The 27,898-nt window shown below is 42.1% G+C and overlaps 1 protein-coding gene across 4 annotated transcripts; it reads right to left on the bottom strand.

The window, feature by feature from the left end:
• Positions 1-379: 379 nt before the first annotated feature.
• Positions 380-27,898, bottom strand: KLHDC8A (kelch domain containing 8A). 4 transcript variants are annotated; one of them, XM_061630369.1, is made up of 7 exons: positions 27,622-27,898; positions 21,303-21,516; positions 15,128-15,544; positions 13,121-13,285; positions 4,996-5,211; positions 3,376-3,477; positions 380-1,802 (listed from the first exon to the last, which is right to left on the bottom strand). In XM_061630369.1, the coding sequence occupies exons 3-7, from the start codon at positions 15,501-15,503 to the stop codon at positions 1,609-1,611; spliced, it is 1,053 nt and encodes a 350-aa protein (XP_061486353.1). In that variant the 5' UTR covers positions 15,504-15,544; positions 21,303-21,516; positions 27,622-27,898; the 3' UTR covers positions 380-1,608. The 4 variants fall into 4 exon arrangements, with proteins under 4 accessions (XP_061486353.1, XP_061486354.1, XP_061486356.1 ...); XM_061630370.1 differs by lacking the exons at positions 21,303-21,516; positions 27,622-27,898 and adding exons at positions 16,020-16,072; positions 16,814-16,846; XM_061630372.1 differs by lacking the exon at positions 21,303-21,516.

Genomic DNA, 27,898 nt, shown 5'->3' with positions numbered 1-27,898 from the left:
ATCAAAGACTCATCTTTTTTTCTTGGTTCTCCAATGCTAGTGCCCACTGTATGGGTCTATTTTTAGTAGTGGTTTCCTTTCAATAGTTAATTCCAATTAAAACAGGGTTAAGATATTGCATACATGCTTTTATTGTAATATTCATGGAAAACTTTAGATATATTTTATAGCTGTTATATTCTTTTCTTTGTTTTGTATATGATTCATTTTGTTTTCATGTTATGTACATTGTTTAGAGATTTATTGTTCAGGTATGTTACTTAAAATATGAATCATTGTTTTTCTTATTATTAGCAACTGTATTGAATGTAGAATTTATATTGATCTTTGTTGAAATGTAAACCACTTTGAGATTTTTTGAAATATAAAGTGGTATACAAGTTAAATAAATAAATATATAATAAATAAACTCAAAGCACATCCATAGCCTTTTCAGCTTCTTTTGGGTGTACATTTGTCTTGGCCTTAATGGTATATAAAAAGTGCTCAAGTTACTATATTAATATAGAGTTTAATTGTGCTAATTACAAATAACTAAGCAGGATTGCTACAATTGATCCATCATACATAATTCAGATGACACTGACAATTTCAACTTCTGTGCCAAAGTAATGAAGAAAATATATGAAATACAATAAAAATAACAGGTACCCAAGCTTTGTTGTTGCCATGGGCTTCAGGGGAAAGCAGTTATGAGCAGAATTCATAATATTCCTGCTCTACAAACCCTGGCTATAATGAGCTCAATCCAGGTTTTCTGATTGGCCCTTTGTGTATAATGAACTGGACCAAAACACTGCATAAGAACAACCTGAAAAGTGTGTGTGTTCATGTGTGAGAGTGTGCATTGCAGGTACTATAATTTTGGTCCATGGTGCAGAGGCATCCCTGTACATAAACTAATTTCTTGACTATTGCCTTGTAGCTTTCAGTCCTCAGGAAGAAGCAATGTGTAACTTTAATTGCAGGAACTGTCAATCAAGGTATCAAATTGGTTGCTCTAGATAGGGGTGGTTCACCATCCATCTAGCTGCGTGATTAGAAAGCACCCTGGAAATTCATTCAAGATGTTTTGAACCCTGAACACCTGGAAATCTAATGGGTTCATTTTAAAGAGCACCAGGACATAGAAGCTCTATGGGATTCAGTTCTTCCTTTGTTTCCATTGTTAACCTGTGAATAACACTTTGAAGAAGCCAGTGGAGGCTTGTATGATTAATTCAACAACTGTATCTAGAACACAATACTTCAGAGGAAGGCAAAACAAGTGCAGTTCCTAATTCTTGACTGAAACATACCACCTTTATGGCAAAGGTAGCATGTTCCTTGGCCATTCAGAGTTGACCGGCGGTGGAGCTCCACAACAGTTGCAAAGATGACATTGTCACAAGGGAGAGCTTCTGCTAGCCATGTGTGGAGCTGTATGAAGCACAAAACCTCCTTCTGTGAGACACCCAGCAAAGGGAGTTACAGGAAAGCAGCAGAGTGAGAGGGATGGTTTAGGAAAGTTGTCAACTCTTCCTTTGTTGAGTAGGCCTGGCCCACCACTCAAAACTGCAGAGCTATCACTTCCTCAGTTGCTTGCTGTGCTGTCTGGAGACAAGACAACTAGGAATCAGAGACACACAGTGCTTCTACTGCGTCACTCAGGCCCTGATTCACTCCACCTACAGCCAATAGGCAGTTTTTTACCACAATGTTAGAGCAGGCACATCGTGGGGTGGGCATAGGTGGCAGGGTCTCCCATTTATTCTTTCCAGGATGAAAGGCCTCTGCTGATTCCAGAACGGTTGGTTGGTTTCCTTATGAGAGAAAGAGAGAAATCATGAAGACTACACCGATAGAACATTTGAGCAGATGCAGATACTTGATTGTGCAAGTCTATACTACAAATTTAAACCAGTTTTTTTAAAAAATAAAAAATGAAGAGCAAACCACCAACCTTTGCTGCCTGCAGGATATATTGGTTAAATAAGTTACAGAGCAAATTAACCCCCATCTTACGCTGGGCTGTTCCTCTACCTGGCTCTCCCAGATAAACTAGCCTCTCGCCATCCATTGCCAATGAAGTGATGCAAGTGTTGCTCTGTCGGCACTGGCCTCCCCCTTCTGGCTGCCAAACGTGCAGGTGGGCAGGATCCCTGCCAGCATGAGCCAGCACAATGTCCCCCAATGGGGGCTGTTTTGAGAGTGGGAAGGGGGCAGGGCTGAGCCATCCCAGAATCTGCTGGATCCCAAGCTGGTCTCACTGCTGGGCCCAATTGTCCTGCCCTCACATGTGCCATGACTCCTGCGTGCAACAGGGCTGCAGATGCGGTGATGGCCTTGCTCTCTGCAAAGCCCCACCAGCAGAGGAGCAGTGGTGGCAACTGGTGCTCACTTGGATTGGTAGAGCGGCAAGCAGGGAGTCCAAGGGTAGGTGGAGCCAAAGCCTATCACAGGCAGAACCAACTAATTCCACTTTTGTCCTCATCCGTTTCCCTGATGAGTTTTACAAAGGCAACACTGAGATTAAAGAGGAGGAAGCTGACAGCCAGTGTCACCCACCTGGACTGATTGTAAGTAAGAAAGCAGGCAGGTAGAGGCTACTGAGGTTGGTGGGGTGGTTCTGTTCACCCTAATAGCCTTCACTGCAGTGGGAAGAGGTTAGGATTGCACACTTAATCAATTTAATAGTCCTGGCTCTCAAAATAAGGAGTTCTGGGAGTTGTAATTGTGTTCACATGTAGTATAAGCATATGAGGATGTTCATGTGTGTTTTATGTGGTTTTAGCATGATCTTCTGTTCTGTTTTTAACCTGGTTTATCCCCGCCTCCCACTGCTTTTGCCCAAGGCTGGTATTCAATGCTAGTTCCACTCAGAGTAGACCTATTGAAGGTAATAAACATGGCTACCTTAAGTTCATTAATTTCAGTGGGTCTTCTCTCCGAGTAGGACTTAGTTGAATACAACCCCATGTCTATATACCTCTAGTCCAGAGGTAAATGTGGCACCTTCCAGATGATGCTGAACTTCAGCTCCCATCAGTGTCACCCAACGTGACCTCTGATAAAAAAAAGATGGGAATAGTAGTCCAAAAAATCTGGGGGATGCCATGCTGGCTACCCTGATCTAATCCCTTCCTTCTTAGTTCACTTCATATATCTGATGAAGTATGATTTTACCTACAAAATGTTTGTACCACAGGAAGCCACTCTCTAGCATGTGATGCACTTTCTGTCTTTTTGTATATAGAAAGGAACTCTAAAAGAGTTATTCAAGAGCATAGAGAATAGCAGTTGTCACTGTTGCAGCAGCGGTAATTTTATGACATTATAGTTCCATAAACTGTATGATGACTTCACATTGAGAGGATGGGCAGGCATCATCCTCACCTAGTCCTCCAGCTATGACGATTCTTCCTTTCAAGTAGCCAGCTATGAAGTCTGCCCGCCGTTTCTTCAGAAAGAATGAACGCTCAATCTTCATCCAGCCCCCTGAAAATTAACCAGATTGCTAAATAATCTGCTAAATAATCATGATCTTCCATTACTGTTTTGAGGCTTTTTAATACCTTGAGAGAGAAACCAAGGGTTGTTCTATAACCCTAAGATGGAGGAACTAAGAAAAGTCTTAGGTAAGTGTGTCTGACTACAAGAGCATTCTGCCTTTAGCACCCAAATACTGGACACAAACTACTGAAGTAATAGTAGGCCCAGAGCCAGCACACAGCATATTTGGGCAAATGCCAGGGCTCTGAGGTCCCAGCAGAGTCCACCACTGCTGATGCTTGGTTTGGTTAGCCCCCCCCCCCCTTTTATTATTTGATTGGGAGCAGACTAAAGCACCAAGATCTGTGTGACTAAACTCGCATCACTGCTGTTTTAATTTCTCAAGAATGCAGTATATATGTCCACTGCTGTTGGCCCACTGGGGAGGAGGGCTGCTGGAGGCCCCCACTGAAGGCATTGCACTAGGGGGGCCGCCACAGGGCACTTTACCCAAGTCAATTCTACAATCTGCAATCTTAGTCCTTTTCATAAATGCTGTCCCACACCAGTTGCTTTGCTGCATGAGGGAAGTGTGTTAATTCACAAGGGGAAGGTGGGAGCCCCACTGTGGCATTTGGTTACTGTACAGTGGGGGTGAAGAACCTCTAGCCTATGGGCCAAATGTGGCCCACAAGGCCTCCCCATTTGGCCCACGAGACTGTTTTGGGCATACCCACCCTACACTTCACATCATACATGATGTCAGGTGAGGGCAGGTAAGGGTGAGGCTTCAAAGGAACAATCAGGAGCTTAAAATGGGCTCCAGATTGTTCCTTTGCTGGAGCAAGATATACACGCAACTGCCCATCAGTTGACGGACAGTAGGAATAGACCTTATTCAAGGAGGGGGAAGTGCTTTCCATTCAATGGAAACTGCTTGTCCCTCCTGGCACTGCTCTTTGAAGTCATCCCAATGTGGCTCCTTTCCACCTCCAACTACAGAGGTAGTACATGGGTAGGCTCTCATGTGCAAGATGGAAAGTAGGAGCATGGGCAGGCTCGCAGGCTCGATTTTGCAAGCAGGGAATTGCAAGCAAGGGATGTGGGCAGGTGGGTGGGACAACTCATCTGTCAATAATGTGACATCATAAATGGCATCATGTGATTGCCATGTGGGTTGCCCCATCTACCTGATAAAGTTGGCTAGATAAAGATCTGGACCCTGGCGCCAAAAAGGTTCCTTTGCTGTAGACAAAGACTGGTTAAGAAAATGCTTTGTCTCAAATGCTTTCCCTCTGTACAGATGATTTAAATCTGCCAGGGGTGGTGAACCTGAGGCCCAAGGACCACATGCAGACCTTTGCTTAATTTCATGTTGGTGAAGGCAAGGCAACATGGAGGATAGGAGGGAGAAAGGGCAAGGGAAGATGGAGCAATGAAAGGAGGGTATTTTATTACCATTGTATGCTCTCCCATATCTTCCTTAAGGTGTGTACACTGAAAGGAGACCCAGGAAGAACTCACCTTGCTCAATGTCAAACACATCCACATTCTTCATAAACTTGGGCTGACGGTACAACCTGCCCTGCCGCAACCCCCCAAGGCTGAAGATGTTGTTCTCTGCGCACACAAAGCTGGAAAAAGCCCTTTTGCTGGGGATGTTGGGAAATTTGGTCCATGATCTGGTCTCAGTGTCAAAGACTTCAAAGGCATTCACAGCATATTTGGATTGCCTTCCGCCTAGGAGGAAAAGGGATTCTAGTGAAGAATTTGCAGCAAAATTTAGGCTTTTTGATGATTTGGCAAGAGCCAGAGGGATGGGAGTCAAAGAGAGAGGAAACAGAAGTAAAGGGGCCCTATCAGAAGTAAGGAGATGTGAACACACATTGCCAGTAAATGACTTGTTCCATTTGATACCTGTCCCCCTCCACCTCATACTACTAGGAGGTACCAACTTTATTACAAAACCTGGCCACCTATAGAAGGTTTAGAAAAATTCTGACCCATAATTTGGAGAATAGAATGGCTGTGAGAAAACAGAAGTTGGCCGTTTTTGGATTACTACTCAGTTGGCTTGAGTTTTTTTGTGCTAGCTATTTCATTGGAGCAGTGGTAATAGTAGTTATTGAGTTGAGTTTCTTAGCTTGAGTTTCACCTTCTCACTTCGGTGGTTTTTTTTTTTCCCCCCGCCATCCCTGGATTAAGTCAATTCAACATAAGTTCTTATTTAAAATTAAGGTTCCCCACACATGCACATTCCAACAGCACTTGATGGCTGTGGATTCATTCCTATTCTAAGATCATATTCTAATGTCATACTGCTGAACATTATAAAGCAAAACAATATAAAACATCTGTCTTGCATGATCTGGGGGACAGGAATAGAAGAGCGTTATTGTGCTGATGTCCTGTTCATGGACTTCCCATATGCAAAATTTGGTTGGCCCTGTGGGAACATAGTGCTGGACTAGATTGGTCTTTGGACTGTTCCAGCAGGGCTGTTCTTATGTCTACTTCTCTGTGCCCCTCCAACTATAGCTCTTATGGTCTACTGACATGTTTTAAATTGGCAAAGCAAGAATGCACACAGAAGGCCTCTTAACAACCAAGGCATCGGTAATATATGTTAAATGAGCCAGAATATATCTCTTATGAATTTAAGAATTGCCTTACTGGTTCAGGAGCTAGGGTGATCCATCAAAAACTGGCCAGATTGACCACATTCTAACTTCTCTCCACCCTAATTTAAAAGGATCCCAAGCCTAACCATCAAACTTTTCATTCCTCGTTCTGAAGATGCCTCTGCAAATAACATTGGTACAAAGTACATTCTTGTAAGCAGCTAATGCAAGAGGCATGGTCTTTTGGTTGACATATCAGTATCTGCAGATAAACAAGGGCTGTCTATCTCAGTTAGTTTGGTACATTTCACCACCTCTCCAATTCAGCTGGATGTGATTCCTTATGGTAATGTCAACAAAAATAACATGGTTCCCTGCCCCCTCTATGATGAGCTTCCTCTGGGCCTTGAAGACCTGGCTCTTCAGGTAGGCTTGTGGGGTTGGTTAGGTTTTATTATCATTGGTTGAGATTTTTTAATGCTCTAATGTAAATTGTATGTTTTTATGTTGTACGTCGCCCAGAGTGGCTGGATAACCAGCCAGATGGGTGACTAATAAATTTAATAAATAAATAAGTTTCAAAATGCAATTAGAACACTAAATTTACATCACACACGGCTGCCACAGAGTACTAATGTTTTCAGAGAGCAGCATGCAGAAAGAGTCTTCTCATCATGCTTGTAGGTGCTGCAGAGGGGATGGTCAGGAAGAAAGACAGAAAAATCATGTCTGTCAATGGAAAAGGAAAGTGGTGGGTGGTAAAGATGACCCGTTTGGAGTTTGTCCTTTTTGCTCACGACACACACACTGTTGTGGATTCTTAAGTGCAGGAAGGAGCTGGCGGCTGCTGTTTCTGCCTGCACTGTCGCCTTTTCTATTTTCATCTGCTGCTAGACAGGAAAAGATTGAAGCAGTTCATGTGGAAAGCAGCTGTTCTCTGTATGAGTTGCCACCTTTTTTGCTGGCTCTGCTCCTATATATTTAACAACCAGCTGAGGCTCAAACTAAATGTTGCATAAGAATATAAGAAGAGTGCTCCTGAATCAGGCCAATGGCCCATCTAGTCCAGCATCCTGTTTTCACAGTGGCCAACCAGATGCCTATGAGAAGCCCACAAGCAAGTCTTGAGAGCAAGAGCACTCTCCCCACTTGCAATTCTCAGCAACTGGTATTCACAAGCAAGCTGCCTCTGACAGGGCAGGCATGTGCTTGAGGAATTCTCAAAAGCAGCACACCTGCATCAAAGTCTTCCCCACCTCTCCTCATTATGTGGGAACACTCAGGTCTTTTCTTCTGACAGTACTCTCCCGTACAGAGTACCTGCACCTTTTTTTTTTGCTGCCCATGGTATCCATGTTGTGCTGGCATCCACAGCACTTTTATCAAGATACGAGTACCAGCACCTCATTATTATTATTTTTTACCAAAAAAGCACTGGGAACACTCATCCCATGATGGGACATCATGCTTTTCGGAGCTTCCCCATCTCTGCCAGAGTCAACCAATGAGGGGAGAAGTGGAGGAGAAATTAATTCACAGTGGGATAAGAGTGCTCTTATATGTTCCAGGGAGAGGGGAGTACACTGCACAGGGATGCTGTTTGGGGTGGTATCTTGACTCCAATGAAAATAAGGTTTAGTGCCGGTGTGCCACCCAGAAATTCATCAGGTAAAGTATTTTCTGGCAGGGAGCTTCATTTGATACGTTTGTGGGTACTAGACTGCTGTTGACAGGGGTCTGCAGATTGTTACTATTTTGTGAGTGGAATTCAAACACATATTGGAAATTTAGGTAATTTCAATTAAAGTGGGTTAAAGCACTTTGTTGTCCTAATGCAACAAATCCACATTTTTAAAAAATGGACTTTTTGCAGTTAGGAAAATGATGAGGAAATGCACTTAAAAGTGTGGGATGAACTTATGATGAATGGGAAGACAGTGTAAACACCTCACAAGCAAATCAAGATGAATGTTGACTGTTGCATAACTGGCCCACAAACAAACCATAACAAATGCTCAGCAAAGACCAGTTATAGTCTAACCACTATGTAAGCTTTGTGCCAGCAAAACAGGAGGAGCCAAAAGGCATAAAAGCAGGCCCAGTAAAATAGTGTCAAAACTTGGTTACCTATCCTGAGCCCTTGGGATAAGGTTGAATATAAAAGGCTAACTGAATACAGAAAGAGATTTATACAGCCAAAGGCTAGAAGTAAACAGAAAGGTCTTTCAGACACAATTATGCATAAACAAAAGTGAGTCCTGTGGCACCTTAAGGACTAGCAGATTTATTGTGGTATAAACATCCAAGCTGATACTGCAATAAATCTGTTAAGTCTTTATGGTACTATAAGATTCTTTTTGCTTCTGTTCTGTCATGATCATCTGGGATAAACTTTGAAAGGCTGAAAATAAAAGCCAGTGGAAGTCTGGCATCCAAGTATTTGTTTTACCTTGGAATATTTCCTGGAACATTGAAAGGTTTGTTTGCAGTTGCTCAAAATATGTTTGGATTTGGGACAGTGCCATGCCAAATTAAAAGCAAATATTTTATCTCAAAACAAAACAACAATTATCTCTCCACCTGCTTGTTTCTTTAAAAACTTTTTGAAAAATGATTGGCCATTCATTTGATTCTTTAAAAAAAGAAAAAAGAAGTAGATATATCTTTATAGGATGAATACCAGACTAAGTCAGGCAGCCTCTGCTTCTGTTTAGCCATTCCTACATATATATTGATTTGGTTTCAGGCATTACACTTACAGAGCTGGGAACCAAAACACAAGGAGTTTGAGCAATTGCACAAGAGTCAGAAAACAAAGTGGATTATAAACAGTCTTGCTCAAGGGCATGAATTTACCTTTTGTATTTACCATAAAGTAGAATGTGTTAGTCCCCTCTGGCAGCATATTTGGACTTCTTTAAAGAGTGAACAGTTTGTAAGAACATAAGACACCCTATTCGATCAGACCAAAGGTCCATCTTGTTCCCACAGTTGCCAACCTGGTGCCTCTGGAAAGGGCACAAGCAGGACAGCAGGGCAATAACCCTGCCCCATTGTTGTCCCCCTGCAACTGGTATTAAATGTTGTTATAGACGCTTTTGTTGATTTTATTATATTGTGTATGTTGTATACCACCGTGAAATGCTTTTATGAAAGTGAGGATTATATATACTTCAATAAATAAAATAAGCATTCAAGGCATGCTGTCTCTCATTGTGGAGATAGTATACAGTCATTATGACTAGTAAACATTGATTGCCTTATCATCCACATATTTGTCTCATCCACGTTTAAAGTTATCTAAGCTAGTAGATGTCACCAAATCTTGAGGCAGATGATGATGATATATTATTATTATTATTTCAATTTATTCATGGGTTTTCTTCATAAAAATGAACCTAAAGCAACATACAATAAAAAGATTAAAAACCAATATAAAACTAACACAACAAGTTAACACACACACACAATTTTTTTTTTAAGATGGTGAAACAATCCACCTTCCAAAAGAGGTCAATGTCAAAGGCACTCCAAAAACCCTCCAAAAAGTTAAGAACCAAATGCCTGGGAGAAGAGGAATGTTTTTGCCTGTTGCCTAAAGACAGATAATGATGGCACCAGTCATGCCTCTCTGGGGAGAGCATACCATAAGCTGGGGGCCACCACTGAGAAGGCCCATTCTCATGTCGCCATCCTCTGCACCTCCCTTGGAGGAGGCACACAAAGAAGGGTCTCAGATGCTGAACACAGTGACCGTGTTGGTTCATATGGGGAGAGGTGGTCCTTGACGTATTGGGGTCCTGAACCATATAAGGCTTTATAGGTCTAAACCAGCACGTTGAACTGAGCCTGGAAACTAATTTGTAGCCAGTTGTGCCAGAGTTGGTGTTATATGCTCAGACCATCTTGCCCCAGTGAACAATCTGGCTGCTGAATTCTGCACCAGCTGCAGTTTCCAAACTGTCTTCAAAGGCAGCCCCATTAATAACACATTGCAGTAATCTAACGTAGAGGTTTGCAAAGCATAGACAACAGAAGTCAGATTATCCCTGTCCAGATAGGGCCACCAGCCAAAGCTGAAGGAAGGCACTCCTCACCATTGAGACTATTTGAGCCTCAAGCAACAGTAATGATTTAGAAGTACCCCCAAGCTATGCACCTGCTCCTTCAGAGGGAGTGTAACCCCATCAAAAGCAGGTCACATATCCTCCATTCGGTCTAGGGAACCATAACAGTGCCTCAGTCTTGTCTGGATTGAGCTTCAGTTTATTGGCTCTCATCCAGTCCATTACCGAGGGAAGACATCAGTCTAGCACATCCACTGCCACACCTGGAGATGTAAAGCAGTTGTGTGTCAGCATATTGCTGACATTGTACTCCACATCTCTGGATGACCCCACTCAGCAGTTTCATGTAGATAATAAATAGCATGGAGGATAAAATTGAACCCTGAGGAACCCCAAACTGAAGGCTCCACGGGGCTGAACAATACTCTCCAAACACCACCTTCTGAGTGTGACCATCCAGGTAGGACTGGAACCACTGCAAAGCAGTGCCATCCACCTCCAACTTGGACAGCCGCTCCAGAAGAATACCATGGTTGATGGTATCAAAAGCCATTGAGAGTTCAAGGAGGATTAAAAGGGACACACTCCCCCATCACTCTCCCGACATAGGTCATCATACAGGACGACCAAGGCAGTTTCTGTGCCAAAACTGACTCTAAACCCTGATTAAAATGGATCTAGAAAATCAATTTCATCCAAGAGAGCCTGGATCTGACCTGCAACCACACGCTCCAGAACCTCGCCCAAGAAGGGAATATAATAAATCCCACATTTCCTCCAAGGAGCTCAAGGTAGCGTACATGATTCTTGCAGCTTGTTTTATCCTTATAACAACCCCTGTGTGGTAGGTTAGGCTGAGAAAGTGACTGGTACAAGATCACCCAGGGAATTTGAACCCTGGTCTCCCAGTTCTAGTCCAACACTCTAACCACTACACTGTACAGGCAATCCCATAAGTAGACTATACAAAAGTACTTTTTTGTCTGTTCTGAATCTCCTGCCAATCAGCTTAATTGGATGATCCCATAAATCCAGATCCTACATAGGTTTAAGCCGTTTAAAATTAATGGGGTATTTTAGTTTAGAGAAAAGGTGTGTAAGGAGGTACATGGCAAAGGTGCATAATAAGATTATGCATGGTGTGGAGAAAGTGGATAGGAAAAAGTTTCTCTCCCTCTCTCAGTACTAGAATCCAAGGCCATCCAACGAAGTTGAATGTTGGAAGATTCAGGAAAGACAAAAGGACTTCTTCACACAGCACATCATTAAGCAAGGGAATTTGCTCCCACAGGATATAGCGATGGCCACCAACATGGATGGTTTTAAAGAGATTAGACAATTTAATCAACAATAAGGCTAAATACCAGTTGCTGGGAACCACAAGTTGGGAGAGTGCTGTTGCACTCATGTCCTGCTAGTGGACTTCCCGTAGGTATCTGGTTGGCCACTGTAAGAACTGGATGCTTGACTAGTTGGACCTTCTGCCTGATCCAGCAGGGCCCTTCTTATGTCCTTGTGTTTACACGTAAGTCTCTGTCGTCTAGTGTGTTTTATTCCCCAAATGCCAAAATATATTCTATGCAAGTTTGGGTTGTCTTTCCATTTGTTGTTGTTTATTTATTTATTTTAAAAATATTTGTATACTGCTATATCTTTAAAAACATCAAAGCGGTTTACAACATGTTTAAAACAACCACCACCATAAAATAAAAATATTAAAAATACAATAAAAACAAAGGTCAATTGTTGCAAAAAAAGGATGTTCTTTATTTATTTATTTATTATTATTATTATTATTATTAAATTTACTGATACCCTGCCTTTTGGCCAAAGGCCCTCTTAATTGCCTACATAAGCCTGGCAAAAGAGAAAGGATTTCAGCAGGCACTTAAAAGTTAAAACAGAAGGCTCCTATTGGGAGGAAGAGTGGGATATAAACAAACAAACGAACGAACGAACAAAGGAAAAAAGAAAGAAAGAAAGAAAGAAGGAAAGAAAGAAAGAAGGAAAGAAAGAATAAGGCACCTGCTGAATCTCTTTTGGCACAGCATTCCAGAGAACTGGGCCAATGACACTGAAAGCTCGATTCTGTGTCGATGTTAAATGTGCCTGGCCAACTCGGGGGATGACCAAAGCCATTCCTGCAGAAGATCTCAGTGATCGAGCTGGGATATAAGGGTTCACGCAGTCCCTAAGATACCCTGGACCTAAGTTGTTCAGGGGTTTGTAAATTAATACAAGGACCCTGAACCTGGCTCGGTAGCAAACGGGCAGCCAGAGCAGATGTTTTAAAAGTGGTGTCACATGTTGTTGGCCATGTGCTCCCATCAGCAATCTGGCAGTCGCATTTTGCACCAGGTGGAGCTTCTGAACCAAGGCCAGCCCCACACACAGCGTATGTTATTGTTGCATTCGTAATATGCAGGGTGATCAAGAATAAGTTTATTTTCATTCTTTCACACTTAGGATGAGATAGTGGTCTGTTAAACACTGCTCAGTGAGTTTGTAGGCTCAGCTAGAACTTGGTCTCGGCTAAAATCATCACCTCATTCAGGATCACCTGCAAGCCAACCAAATTAGTAGCCATGATTGCATCTTGTGGTAATGAATTCCATAGCTGAACTATGCACTGTGTGAAGAAGTATATCGTGTTGCGGATGCCAACCACGCCTGCCCTTTAATCCAAAAATATTGGAATGGGAGAGCTCCATTCATGCAATATCATCTTCTCCCTCCTATACAGTCATGCCACCCATGGACTTCGGCATAAAAATGGACTAGATGGCCTAGCTACAGCTGGCATTTTTAATCCCAGGCAATTCTAGAGATTGCCTTGTATCTTTTGAGAGGTTGTGAAAGAGAGAAGCTTCCTGAACATCTTCAGGAGGGAGGGGGAGGATTAGATGAATGCCCAGTCAAATAAAAAATGGTAGGAGGAATAGGCTCAAGGCTCATTCTTACCCAGCACATAGATCTTTGCGCCCCGCAGGAAGGAGGTGGCAGCATACCTGGGTGTGGGCATGGTTGCCAGCGACACCCAAATGTCCTTTAGCATGTCATAATGCTGCATATAATTGTGAGGGCGAAGGTCCCCTCCCATTCCACCTGCTGCATAGATTCTGTAGTCTGGAAAGGAAAGTAAGGGACAGGAAAAGCAAAAATAATAAAAATCCAAACATAACAGCTTCTGCTTTTATCTAGAGAGGTTGCCTCACTATTTCACAATTTAAAAAGTTGAGGTGCATCATTAGCTGAAACAGATAACAGTGCTGTGGATGGAAATAGGGTGCTCATTTCTGCATCAGCAAAAAACTGAAAATTTATCACTCCAAAATAAGGCAAAATATCTTCATAAATTTGGATATAATTGATGTTAACTGATGCACATATAGACATAATTACTATAATTTAAATAAAAACACAATACAGATCATCACAGCAGGGAAGACTGTGGCTGTGGACACACAAGTCATTTCAAAAGCAGCAAGAATGGTTTTTCTGGCTGCAGTTTGAAGCAACTCTGCCCTCAGTTGGACACATCTCCATTCCCCGCTACTGACTTCAGACCTTTCAGGACCGCCTACAGCAAAGTGTTGGGCCAATCACTCTCTCTTCCTGAGCCTACAGCAAAGTGTTTCCATTGGCCACACCTAGAGTGGCAGCAGGTTGATCTACCAAACAGTTGCAAAATCTGTATGAAGCTGAATTAAAAAAAAACGCACTTGAGCTGATCTGACTAGGTTTTAATGTACAAAGGGTTGGAGTTTGACTAGCATCATGTGCCCGTTTTCAGAAAAGAGGTGGAGATGCATTGGAACCAGCACAGCAGTAAGTGTGTCTCTACCCTGTGACTAGGTGAGGTGATCTGTGCACCTGCTCCGTCTGCCATCCAAGTGCTACCTATGGATGAGCAGTTTCAGAGGCCCTGCTTTTCCTTCTTTTCATTCATTATTTTTAAGCAGGACAGCCTTTCAAATAGAGGACTCCTTCAAACAGAGGGGCTGTCCTCTGACAGACCCTCTGCAAAGCAGGGCACATGGGCACTTTAGATGGAAACCTCTCCTTCCTAATAGCAGTTCATCACATTGCAATGCAAAGCAATCTGACATTGCTCAGAGTTTCAAAAGCAGATACTGTTAGGTGTGTGAAGAGGGGTTGGAGTCTGAAGCTGTATTGTACACATGCAGCTTTTCATACAGCTTTAAGAACATAAGAACATAAGAAGAGCCTGCTGGATCAGGCCAGTGGCCCATCTAGTCCAGCATCCTGTTCTCGCAGTGGCCAACCAGGTGCCTGGGGGAAGCCCGCAAGTAGGACCCAAGTGCAAGAACACTCTCCCCTCCTGAGGCTTCTGGCAACTGGTTTTCAGAAGCATGCTGCCTCTGACTAGGGTGGCACAGCACAGCCATCATGGCTAGTAGCCATTGATGTCTACTAGGGAGCAATAGACATCAATGGACAATGATTTCTGCTTTCACATCCTTTGTGCCCTTCTCTGGAAAAGCCCGTCAGTTTGTTCCATGCATGAGAAAGCACAGAACGATTTGCTATTCAAGAACTACAAAATCAGTTCTGCAAAAAACCAAACACACACCAGGCTGTCCTATAATTGGCAGGAATACAGAAAGTGCTGGCTGTATTTTTATTTTTTTTTAAGTGAAGAAGAGGTCACAGAAACAGATGGTGCACTCCAATTAAAAGCAGACTTCACTGCCCATTCTAGACCAGGCTGCTGAAAATCACCTGACCTCACCCAGTTCCAGCAACTGGGGTGCAAGGGTCAGAGCCAGGACACAATCACAGCATAGCAGAAATGGGCTAATAGCTCCTCACTGGCCAGATCTGTCTTCAAGTAAGAAGAAATTTACTCTACCTTGCCAATCAAGTTAATTAAGAGAAATGCACTGGGGAGCTTCCCTAACAGCCAGCCCTATTTTTACCACCTCCTTTAGGAAAAATAATCCTTGCCTTTCACCGTTACAGAGATCCCCATCGAGGCTTCCCTCAAGGAGTTTCTTTTCTTCCACTTGCCCTCATCTATGTTGTACATCTCCACGATCTTCAAAGGCGTCTGGTTGGCTCCAACACCTCCAATCACCATTATTCTCTTGCCCAGTGTAGCTACAGCTACCCCTGCCCTGGCTGTAGGCATTGGAGGGAGAGAATTCCATTGGTTGGCCTCAGGGGAGTACACCTCAAAACAATCCATTGGAATGCCATTGTCATCACAACCCCCGATGGCAAAGACCTGCCCACCAGCCTCCACTAGGGAGCAATAGACCCTTGGGCTGGGCAGAGGTGCTAGAGTTTTCCACTGAAAGTCCTTGATACTTGGCACTTCCATCTTGTGGACAAGACAACATCAGCTAAGGTAGTCCGCTTATGCTGCAAAACAAAATTAAACAAATCATAGCAAATATTATTCAGACACAGAAAAGTGAATCAGAATAAAGATTCTAAATATTTAAAGGTTGCCTCCATGCTGTCAGTATTTTGTGGAAGGGAATCAAGTGCATACTGGAAATTCAGATTTGGACAATTAAAGAGGATTAAAGTGCTCTTTCACTCTGGCACAACAAATGCACTTTTTAAAATACGACCTTTTGTGTTTAGGAAAGAAACGGGGAAATACAATGAAAAGAGTTAGATGAACAAATGTCTAACAGGAAGATGTAAACACAGGGCAAACAGATAGTGCTCATTCTCATATAGCCCCCTATCAGCAAACAAATCAGGACAAATGCTCAATAAAGAGGTCATCTGGAGCCCAGAGACCGAGATCTTAACAGGCAATGCATCTCTGTTCCCACAGCCTCCAATAACCATGTCCTTCCACAGACACAGAAATCAGTGCTCATACCTTTCATTGAGTCTCTGTTAAGCCTCCATGTCTGCATCTGCTGGATCCTGATCCTAAATAAATAAATTGTAATAAGGGCAAAACAGGTTGGATTCAGCCTCTTGTTTCTCTTCCTAAAAGTGACATTCAGACACGTCAGAGCCTCACTTGCTCCAAAGGCTTTCGTTCCCTGAACTTTATTTCTCTGAAAGGCTTTTCTTCCCAAATCCTTCTGTCTCTCTATGTCTTCCTGGACCAGCTATAGGAGACACTTGATCCCATCCCCCATAACCTGACTCTGCCTCATGCAGCAGAGTGCTGAGCTGTAAGAGCACTACAATCTACCAAACAGCTCATTAGCTACGGCCACAGTCAGTCACAAGCTCCTATCCCAAGCCAAGGGATTATTTTTGCTCTCTTGCTCTGAACAGCTGACAAGTATGTAGACGAGATGAAGAAATGTAGGAAGATGGAGAGCTGTATGCATACATATGTACAGAGAGAGGTAGCTGCATTCTCCCCACCTGAGCACAACCATTCAGACAGAAACCCAAGGGCAAGGCTTTACTATAGAATCAAGAGCTTGCTTTAAAGACCGTGTGATTGTTCCCAGGGCATGTACCAACTATATGCAGTGCTGGTGGGCAGATGATACATGCGCTGGGGCTGCACATGCATAAGGGTATGTAAACATTATGCTCTCATGGGCAACATCAGCATAGGTACACGTTTTCATGTGGCTTGCATGTGGGGAAAATAACATTTCAACTGGGCCAAAGTGTGCATGGTACATAAGAAGAATTTCTGGTCCTTACTGTCAAATGAGGGCTCTTCCACAAGCAGTCTAGCTGAGAAGATTATAGTTCCTGCCTGTTGCATTAAATCCCTGGGAGCAGATAAGCAGGAACCAGGGTAGGATTCCCCTCTCTCCTTCTGAACTTGCAGTAAAAGGATCAGGAATGGGAAAGGGAGCAGCATTCAGTTAGAATGTGAAGATCAGAATACAGAAGATGATGAGGCCCTTGAGCAATGTCTTCCTGTGACCCCAAACAGCCTGTCCTGTTAATACAATCAGGGTTATTCCATGTTGTTTCAGAGACCATTGTTTCTATGCTCTTATTCCAAACCAATAAGCCTTGCTTACACGCGCAGAAAATGTCAAGATATTTTCAAACATTGGTGCATGTGTTTTCACTCACTTTGTTCTCATGGTTGTAGTAGACTCTGAATTCCACTCAGACTCTCATTCCTGAGTTAATGTGACCTTTCTGTTTTACTCCTGATATGAAGTACTGGTAATTTAAGAGATAGGGCTTTATCCACACGATCTATGAACGAGGGTCCAAACCACCTCTGTGCTTTGAGTGATCCCCCTTCAGACCCCTGAGCTCAAGGGAGCTTTGTTGGTTCTACTTCACAACAGTAGGCAAATTAAATTGACAAGACTAAAAAATGCTTTTAAAATCAAGGGAATGCTGCACAGCCCAGCCGGGAAGAAACAAACCACAAGCACTGCTTTGCACATTATACTAAGCCAGCACTGTGGTTTGTTTTTTCTTGAAAAGAAAAAGGCAGGAGTGAGGAATGAGTGAAGTGCGCACAACTGCAAGTGAATTGTTATATATTTATCTTCTCAATGCTACTGGGATCTCATTCATATTTCATTCATTTTTTAAAGTTTATCTCTCTACGAGAGAGCACAAGACAGCTCACAAAAGCAAACACACCATATAATTATATATCATTCATCGTTTCTCCACTGAAAATTGTTAAAATATGAATGACCCCCAAATATGAATGCCCCCAAATGGCCATCTTAAACCAAACAAGAATGTTTTTTTTAAAATCAGGTATGAGAGTTTCATTTCACAATATCAAGACAGATACTGGCGCTACCTCTTCTGTTACTACCCAGAAACAAATAAACACAATCACCGCTCCTAGCTGTGCAGCGTCCTCAGGTCCCTGGGCACATTTTCAGTTCATAGCAAGTGACAAGGTATCGAAAAACACCATAATGGCAAGGGCAAGAATGTACCATCTGAAATGCAAAAGAGTTGGAGACCAGTTTTTTTACACTAGGTGAAGCCAGATGATTATTTATCATGTGTTAAGTTCCCAGGGTATGGATATAACTGTTTGATGAACTGGTTATCTCTAACAACCTACCAACCTGTCACACTTCTGCACCCATGCAGAAATTTGGGGAACTGGCAGAGTTCTCATTACTTGGTAGAACATTAACAGACTGCAAGCTATCCAAGTGGTTCTATGCACTGTCAGTGCAATCCTGTGCATGCATGCTCAGAAGTTAGTCCCACTGACTTCAATGGGACTTGCTCTCAGGTAAGTGAATATAGGGTTGCAATCTACTTAATGGGTAATAAAGATAATTTACTATGTAATTAAAATATGAAGTGTTTTCAATACCATGATTCATTTGTCTCCTGTTAGCTCTGAAAATAACGTTCATGAAACAGGTTGAAAAGGGAGTGTGGATAGTTTTATTTATTTATTTATTATTTGATTTATATCCCCGCCTTCCTCCCAGCAGGAGCCAAAGGCAGCAAACAAAAGCACTAAAAACACTTTAAAACATCATAAAAACAGACCTTAAAATACATTAAAACAAAACAACTTTAAAAACATGTTTTTAAAAAAAGCTTTGAAGACATCTTAAACAAAAACATTAAAAAACATATTGTTAAAAAAAAGGTTTAAAAACATATTAAAAAGCAATTTCAACACAGACTGGGATAGGTCTCAACTTAAAAGGCTTGTTGAAAGAGGAAAGTTAACTGATACAGCTACTTCCATTTTCCTAAATTGGGGAAGGGGAACCTGTGGCCCTCTGTATGTTGTTGTCCAATTCCCATCAGCCCCAACCAGTAAGTTTGGGATGATGGGAGGTATAGTCCAGTAACATATCAAAGGCCACTGGTTCCCATCCCTGCCTAAATCTATTAAGTGGTAACAACCCCTAGGAGTGAATGGCAGATATTCAAACATTATCTTCCAACATCCAGCTGCTAAGTAATATAATCAGAGGTTGGAAAAGTTACTTTTGTGAACTACAACTCCCATCAGCCCAAGCCAGTGGCCATGCTGGCTGGGGATGATGGGAGTTGTAGTTCAAAAAAGTAACTTTTCCAACCTCTGAATATAATATACTTGGAAATCTTTCTGTCTGAGAAATGCATCGCTTCCTCATGGGATTTATGAGCATCTTAATTAATAAAGAGCTTTCAAAGCGAAAGCTATGGCCTAGATTCAATATGGTGCTGGATCTGCCCCAAGAGCTAGAGGTACTACAAAATATTTTCCCCATGTTTCCTGAGTAACTGTTTGCTCTTCACTGCTGTATTCTAGCTGCTCATCTTCCAAGCTGAAAGGGCTGGAAGTTTCCAATCCTCTGTTCCCTTGTAACACAAATGCAGGTATTGATGTATCAGTGTGTGTGTAGAAAAAAGAGAACCAGTGATTGAGGAAATACTTAAGTACTTCTCACCTGTTGATTCTTGCCTGCAAATACTCTTCTCCATACCCAGGGTTTTGGTTTTGTTTATTTTTAATTGTCCCTCCCCCCCCCCAAACAAGAGTACACACCACTGAGGAAGAAAATGGCCTGAAGGAGCGTTTGCAGGCAAGAATCTGTTGGTAAGGTGAGGGTTAAGTACCCCCTCTTGCTGAGCCTCCCCTTCAAAATGCTTCCCCTTACCCTGCATTCATGCTAAGTGGCAAACCCATGATGCAGAAAACATATGTTGGCTGATATAGAGCGCAATTGTACCCTAAGCATGCAATTTTAAGCACACTTACTGGACAGTAATTCCCACTGAACTCATAACCTGCAATGGTACCAATGTGCAGGAAACCCAGTGAGGCCAATTTCTTAGCAGAAATGGTTCTGCATCATTCTGAAACTGGGACTTTGGCACTGACAGTGTTTCTCACTTGAATGAAGCAACAGGTGATGTAGTTTAATTTAAGTTTGTGTCTGACATTTTCTGAACTTCAGTCAAATTGAACAGTTCCCCTGCCATGGCAACCACTATAGAAAGAAAGCCAACCAACCTTTTCTTTTCATACCTGGAAAATACTGTGTGAGGTAAACAAAACATAGGAAGCCTTACACTGAGTCAGTCCCATTGGTTCATCTATCTCGGGATTGTGTACAGGGACTGGCAGTGGCTCTCAAGAGTTTCAGACGAGGATCTCTGCCAGCCCTACCTGATGGCAGGAGTTGAACCTGGGACCTTCTGTGTCCAAGGCAGAAGCTTTGCTACTGAGCTATGGCCCTTCCCCATGAAGATCCTCAGGAATTTCTTGAGCCTGAGAGAAATGGTAGAATGCCCTAACATATTTTTCCATCCCCCTTCTTTCTGTACTCCCTTCTTTCTGCTTCCTTCTATGACTTTTGTTGAGGTCCTGGCTTTACTTTATTATTTTATTCATTTATTACATTTCTATCCCATCTTTTCTCCACTGAGCATAAGGAGGCCTACAAGGCTCTCCCGCTCTCTCCATTTTATCCTCACAACCACTCTGTGAGGTAGCTTAGGCTGAGAGACTGTGACTGGCTCAAAGGAACTTTATGGTGGAGTGGGGATTTGAACTCCCATCTGCCATGTCCTAGTCCAGCGCTCTAATCACTACACAGAACTGGCTTTGTCTTGCAACTTTTTAATTGTAGAGTTGCTGCCTGGGATTCTACAGGATTCTTGCCTGCTTCCTTCTGTCATCAGCTAAGCAGACAGTTTATATAAAGGGCCAGGTTTGAAGGGACCCTTGGCAGGATGCCCTCCAGCGGGCCTCGGGCTCACCTGGTGGCAGGCAGCAGGAGTTCTACACTGAGTAGAGGTTGGGGCCTCTAGTTTAATCCCCTATTACGCCTCCAGAGTAGTGTTACTCCAAGGCATTGCAAGAAATGAAAATCCAGGGCAATTTCCAGACCCAGCCATTCAGTGCAGGAGATGCAGGGCAGGACAGAAGAGTGGTAGGCTCTGCCCGACTGCTAGGGTTAGATCTGGTTATATGTCTAGCCTAGAAATGGGGAACCTGTGTTCCTCCAAATGGTGCTGGACTCTAATGACCATCAGCCCCATGTCCCCAGCCAGCATGGCCAAAAGTCAGAGGGTGATGGGAGTTGTGGTCCAACAACATCTGGAATAAAACTGTAACCGTGTCTTTTTCCTAGTTTGAGTGCAAAATTGCAAACAGAATTTGAACCAAAGAACATCTACTGCCTACATAGGCGATTCCATAGAGGAGCGGGACATATACACTTCACTCAATTATACTTACTCTTGTTCTGATTCTGTGCCTTCATTCTTGATTCTGTCTCCCTAATTTTTTTCTTCTTTGCAGTTATCATTTCATGCTATTCTTAACCTTAATTGAACTGGAAATTTTGGAAGAATGTGTTGCACAAATCCATTCAGGACAAATGAACCACTTTAAGGGGCAAGAGAAGTTGATCTCCAGCTGTGTCTCATTAGCTGCCTTCTCAGTACAGGACCTAAAAAGGATGAAATGATCAGCTAAGTTGATATCTGACAATGAGTAGGTGTAAAATCAAACTGTAGCAAGGTGGAAATAACTGGAAGGAACACTAGAGATTCAAGGCAAGGTGAGACTGAGGGCAGTGGTCAAGATAGTAAGAAAGTGGGTGATTATGGCTGAGCAACCCTGGAAATTTTATGTTAAAATAAGCAGGATTAACAGTCTTAAAATCAACAACCTTGACACGGAAATCTCTGAATCTGTGGTGCACAGTACATGTTGAATGCAGAACTGACTGGAGTCTGCCTGTCAGAACAGACAATACTGTTCTAGATAGACCATGTTGTATGGAAACACACGTATGGAAGCCCCAGTTAGGGAGGGATGAATCAGTGTTTCCAGACTGTGTCACATTCTGAAGTGTTCATTCATTGATCTGCTCCTGTTTTAATGTGCAGTTTTTTAAAAATCTGCACAAAATATTGTGAATACATATTTTTTAATGTACTTTCCCTCAAAATACACACACATACATATAGAGCTGGCAAATGCATTGTAAAACTTGGGGATAATCCAAAGGATAACAATGCTGTGATCCACATATTAGTCTGGGAGGTACAGATCAGATCAATTTGTACTGGACAAATATCAAATTCCTCAAGCATCCTGAGCACCAGTGTCCATTTCTAATATGAAAAGCAGTTCATGGTAAAAGCTATTCAGTGGAGGGGAAGGGGATGCTTAACCCTTTTCCTGCTGTCCATTTTTCTGCTCAAAACTGTCCTCCCTCAGCCCCATGGGTTCCATATATATGTTTACCTTCCTAAACAAGCATCTTGAATTCAACAGACTGGGGGAGGCAGGACGCAGCTTCGGGGATGATTTTGAGCAGAAGAATGGCCAGCAGGGAAAGGGTTAAGCATAGATGCATACCACACCATTTCTAGCATAAAAATATCTCCATCCTAAATATGCTGTTCATGTTTAAAGAATGCACTTCCTTATATACATTTGCAGGTATGCATACATTTGTAACATGAAATTTGCCCTTGATTGCCTTTAAAAGTCCAAACAGAAGAAAATGTCTAAGGAGAGGGGGATAATGGTTAGCAAGTGTCGCTGTTTTTGCCAAGCAGATCATAGCAAGGGAATTATTGTTTATATTTTTGCACTGTGAACCTTCCCAGACATTGCTTAAGAAAATTTGCCTAACTACACAAAACATAGATATATGAGTGGGTTCATCTACAGCAGCTTTCCCCAACCCTCCAGATGTTTTGGACTACAACTGCCATCAGTTCCAGCCAGCATGGACAATAAGTCAGGGATGGTTGGATATAGCCCAACAATCAAGAGGACATCAGATTGGGGAAGGCTGATCTATAGCCTTGACTTAAAATGTTTCCTGTTCACAGCAGCTGGTCATCATGAAACTCTACAATTGATCATCTCCAACCTCTGCCACCCTAGTTACCTGCAAAGTATATCCACAAATAGAACATCTGCTATTAATCTTTCTGTAGAGCTTGAGGAAACTGAGGCACAGAGTTTACATAGTTTCAGACAAGGTAAGGTAATAATACAAGGACATGACCAGAGATGTGAAGGTACGTGGGGAAAATGGGAAAATGGGGGAGGGGGCCAGTTCCCCTTGTTTTTTTCCCCAAAGCCTCCTTTTATTTATTATTTTTTTTAAAGGAAAAAATTGGAAAAATGGCAAAAAAAGGGGCTATGACATGTGAATGAGTATAGAAACTTGTTTCAATCTGGACAAACCTTCAGTTTTTAGAGATCCAGATAAATGTGATGACAACTATGAAGAATCAGAAGCAGCAGAAACTAAGTGAAAGCTCAGAAAATTAGACTGATTAAATTTTACGCAGAATATGGAGAAACCAATTGGTTCCCAATTGGAAAGGGTGTGAGACAGGGGTGTATTTTATCATCCTATTTGTTTAATCTATACGCAGAACATATCATACGGAAAGCGGGATTGGACCACCATAGTCAAGAAATCAGAAGAAGGCTAGGACTGGGGAGGGCAGCTATGAGAGAACTAGAAAAGGTCCTCAAATGCAAAGATGTATCACTGAACACTAAAGTCAGGATCATTCAGACCATGGTATTCCCAATCTCTATGTATGGATGTGAAAGTTGGACAGTGAAAAAAGTGGGTAAGAGAAAAATCAACTCATTTGAAGTGTGGTGTTGGAGGAGAGCTTGCGGATACCATGGACTGTGAAAAAGACAAATAACTGGGTGTTAGAACAAATTAAACCAGAACTGTCACTAGAAGCTAAAATGATGAAAATGAGGTTATCATACTTTGGACACATAATGAGAAGACCTGATTCACTAGAAAAGACAATAATGCTTGGAAAAACAGAAGGGAGTAGAAAAAGAGGAAGACCAAACAAGAGATGGATTGATTCCATAAAGGAAGCCACAGACCTGAACTTACAAGATCTGAACAGGGTGGTTCATGACAGATGCTCTTGGAGGTCACCGATTCATAGGGTTACCATAAGTCGTAATGGACTTGAATGCACATAACAACAACAACAACAATTTTATGTAGTAGTCAATGAGTTTTGGTTTCCACTCCTCTTTTTCTCATTTCTTTTTATGGAAATGAATGCTTATATCTGATTGACGCTGTAGAGGACTAGAGGAGACATAATTTCCAGAATACATCCTAATTTCTTTTCTTTTTTTACTCTAATGTTGATAGTTTCTCCTGTTTTCATGGTTTTCCCCTGCTCCTCATAAACTGGCAAAACAACAATGCTAGAGTTCAGCAGCTCCATTATAACAAAAAAGAGTAAATTTAATTTGTAATTATTGTCTGAATAAACTGTACTTTTAATATACCAAACACAATGATTTATTGGCAAACCAAGTTATATATAATACATTGTATGTTCCTAAAATAAAAAGTGACTTTCAAACCGTAAAAGGAGGCAAAAAATAAGTACTGAATATTTTCCCATTTCCCCCAAAATTTCCATTTGTTTTTTTCCTAAAAAAAAAAGGGGGGGTCCATAGCTTCAAAATTTGCAGAAACTTTACAACTGAAGACATGACTGACAATTTCTGCTCTTGTTTTAATTCCAGTTTGCTCAAAAGTTTACTAATCAGAAGTTACAAATGTAGACAAAAACTATGGCTTCTTTTGATTGCTATTTGATGCCATCACAAAGTATTAAGAAATTTGAACAAAGGCTCCAAATGATCTTCTTAACGTTTATTAGTTGTTTGAGACTACCTCACCAATATACTACATCAGCTCCCCCTCCCCCTGCTTTGACTGGATTTCCAGAATGATGATAACATATATATAAAAGCAAAGAGACTTATGACACCTTAAAGATGACACATTTATTATGGTCTAAGCTTTCATGGAGTCAGCTTGCATGAAGTGTTTTCCTATCCTAAGTTGCCAGGTACACTCTCTCTCTCTCTCTCTCTCACACACACACACACACACACACACATACACACACACACACACAAAGGCCACAGCTAAAAGAACTGAATTTCTTAATAAGTTGTTTCATGCTGGAGGCTGTCTTTAGTGTTCCTTTGATCAGGAATGGCCACTTTTAAGGTCCTGGGAGGCTGAAATGTTGTCTTGCTAATTTCTGAACAGTGACCTTTCCAGTGTCAGATCCGTGCCCAGCTATAGCTCGTGGTTAGTGGGGGGAAGAGAGCTTAACCACAAACCATAGTTTGGACAACACACAAAGCCTCTGACCTCCTCTCTGGGATCCCACACACTTGCATAGTCCCACTATACCATAATTTGGCTTAGTGTGAGGTGCAGACTAGGCTAGTATATCCTGCCCTGCTGTAACTTCTTTGGCATGCAAGCATATAGGGAAGGGCATAGCTCAGTTACATAGGTCACAAGTTCCATCTCTAGCACTTCCAGTTAAATACTATCTGGTAGCAGGGCTGGAAAAGACCTCTTCCAGAGGCCTTTACAAGCTGCTGCCAGCCAGAACAGACAATACTGCTCTAGATGGACCACCAATCTGACTCAGTACAGCAATTCCATATTGTTATAGGATTGCGGGGTTGTCTGGATGATGTCTTTGGGTCCCCTTCCAGTCTTTGATTTTGAATCTGTATATATGGAGTTGTAGCAGAGAAACCTGCTGTACAGAACAAGCCAGTTTCTTTGCTAATGGGTCTGTCAAGCACCCGATTTACATGTCTAAAGACTTGGCCAAGAGAAGATGTGTTGCCATAGAAACAAGGGTAGCCCTCCCCTCTCACCTGGTTGGGATCAGAGGTAGATTTTGTGGTTTTTACTCTACTGTGAAGGTTGGAGCTGGAATGACACAGAGAGGCTTGCTCTGTGCTGAACCCCAAGCTATGCCTTTGGGGATTCCCCTAGAAAACTAACAGGGAAGCAAGATATGTTGTAGTGTTAATGCTGTAGGCCCCTTCCATCTTATGCTCAGGTTGTATATACATGTAAATAAAACCATATATCCTGAAGTTACCACAGTCTCCGCTGACTTTCATTCCAAGGAAACTGAACCCTGGGTAAGCGCTGTAACCCCTGGAAGTCTCTCACCACTCGGAGATTGGGGGGCGTGCAACAACGTGCTCTCCCTGCCGTAACTTCCCAAGACTGAAAGGAGCCAAATACCAAGCCCCAATGTTTCAGTGTCAAGCATTGGGTCTAGCCAAGGTCTTTTTAGGTCAAGTTAGGAAGAACGTCTTCTTATATCTCTTCCTGTTCTGCTCTTTTGCATGACCTTTCAGAACAGTATGGGATTCAATGGATTATCAAGTTCCTGCCAGGATGTCTTTGAGAATCTTGGAAATGCAAATCCTGCAGAAGAATTTTGCAGGAATACCCAAGCTTCTCCTGATTTTATACCTGGTGGAACGCCTCTCCCAATATGAACCTACCCGTACACTGCGCTCAACATCTAAGGCCCTCCTCTGGGTGCCATCCCATCGAGAAGCCCGGAGGGTTGTGACTAGAACTAGGGCCTTTTCGGTAGTGGCCCCCGAACTGTGGAATAGTCTCCCCGATGAGGTACGCCTGGCACCGACGCTGCTATCCTTTCAGTGCCAGGTGAAAACCTTTTTATACTCCCAGGCATTTTAAAGTGTATTTTAAATTGTATTTTATTGTGTATTTTATCAGTATTTTCATTATTGTTGTATTTTGACGTTGTTGGTTCTTTGTTATTGTTTGTTTTGATCTTTGATTTTGTTATACTTATTGTATTTATATATTGTGCTTGTTTTATCTTTTATGTACACCGCCCAGAGAGCCTTTTTGGTTTAGGGCGGTATATAAATTAAATTAAAATAAATAAATAAATAAATAATATTATTGTTTTCTATCTCTTTCTTCCACACTCTTGATACACAGATGTCTTCTACAAGGTGAAAGGGCTGTACTTTGTAAGGGCTAGCCATATACACAATTCACTTAGGGTATCTCTGGGCATAATGTTCATTAAGCACACCCCATTCTTTGACATTTAGAAGGCATCTAACATAGGATCAGCACTATTGCATGTCTTTCTCTTCACGTATAAGCAGAACCTCACTTACTTAGATAATGTCTTCTAAGCAATAGCATGCAGAAATAATTTGTTTTGTTTAAAAATAATTATATCTGACTTCCCAATCCAGAAATATGACATGCAATCCCATAAGCCTATATGTGGAGAAATAAATAACAAGACATCTGATAGCTTATGGTACAGCATGGTCTTAAGCACTGATGCTATCAGAGGAATAACTCACCAGACTGACCCACATATTTCTTAGTAACAATGGTGATTAATCTCAGACTGCATCCAAAAAGCTATGTTCAGGAGAAGAAAACTATTCTCCACACAAAACATACAGACACCAATGACCTCAAAGAAGTATGAAGTTTTCTTTAGGCTGTCAAAGAATATTTCAAGATGGCTTTGTGTTTACAATTTTAAAAGACAGCCGAGTGTTCTGATAAAACCAGGCTCGTGTTTGGGGAGGGAGAAAGCAAGTTTAACATAAGAAAGTCCAAATTCTTACATACTGCAAGTCTGAATTTTTCTTCACTCCTTCCACCCCACCTCTCCAAATCCATTTAAATGTAATTACTCACATGCATCTGTGATCTCCGTTTCCTGGAGGCTGCAGTACATGGCTAAGTGGGAAGTAAACCCAAAAGAGATGACGACTGTACGTTGGCAAAGGAGCCGGTGAAAGGGAACATCAAGCTGCATCAAACCAACTCTCATAATATTCACTTTTTGCTACAGGAGCTGAAATGCAGTCATATGCAGAAGAATCCCCATCTGCTGGGGTGACCTGTATTTTCTCGGTTGCCTAGTCAGCTAGAGGAGTGTATGTGTCTATGCACTGGATTACAAAAGCCAAAA

Source organism: Rhineura floridana, chromosome 6 (assembly GCF_030035675.1).
Source record: "Rhineura floridana isolate rRhiFlo1 chromosome 6, rRhiFlo1.hap2, whole genome shotgun sequence".
Lineage (NCBI taxonomy): Eukaryota > Metazoa > Chordata > Lepidosauria > Squamata > Rhineuridae > Rhineura > Rhineura floridana.
Note: the sequence above shows the minus strand (reverse complement) of the source record. Positions and strands in the feature narration are given on the sequence as shown.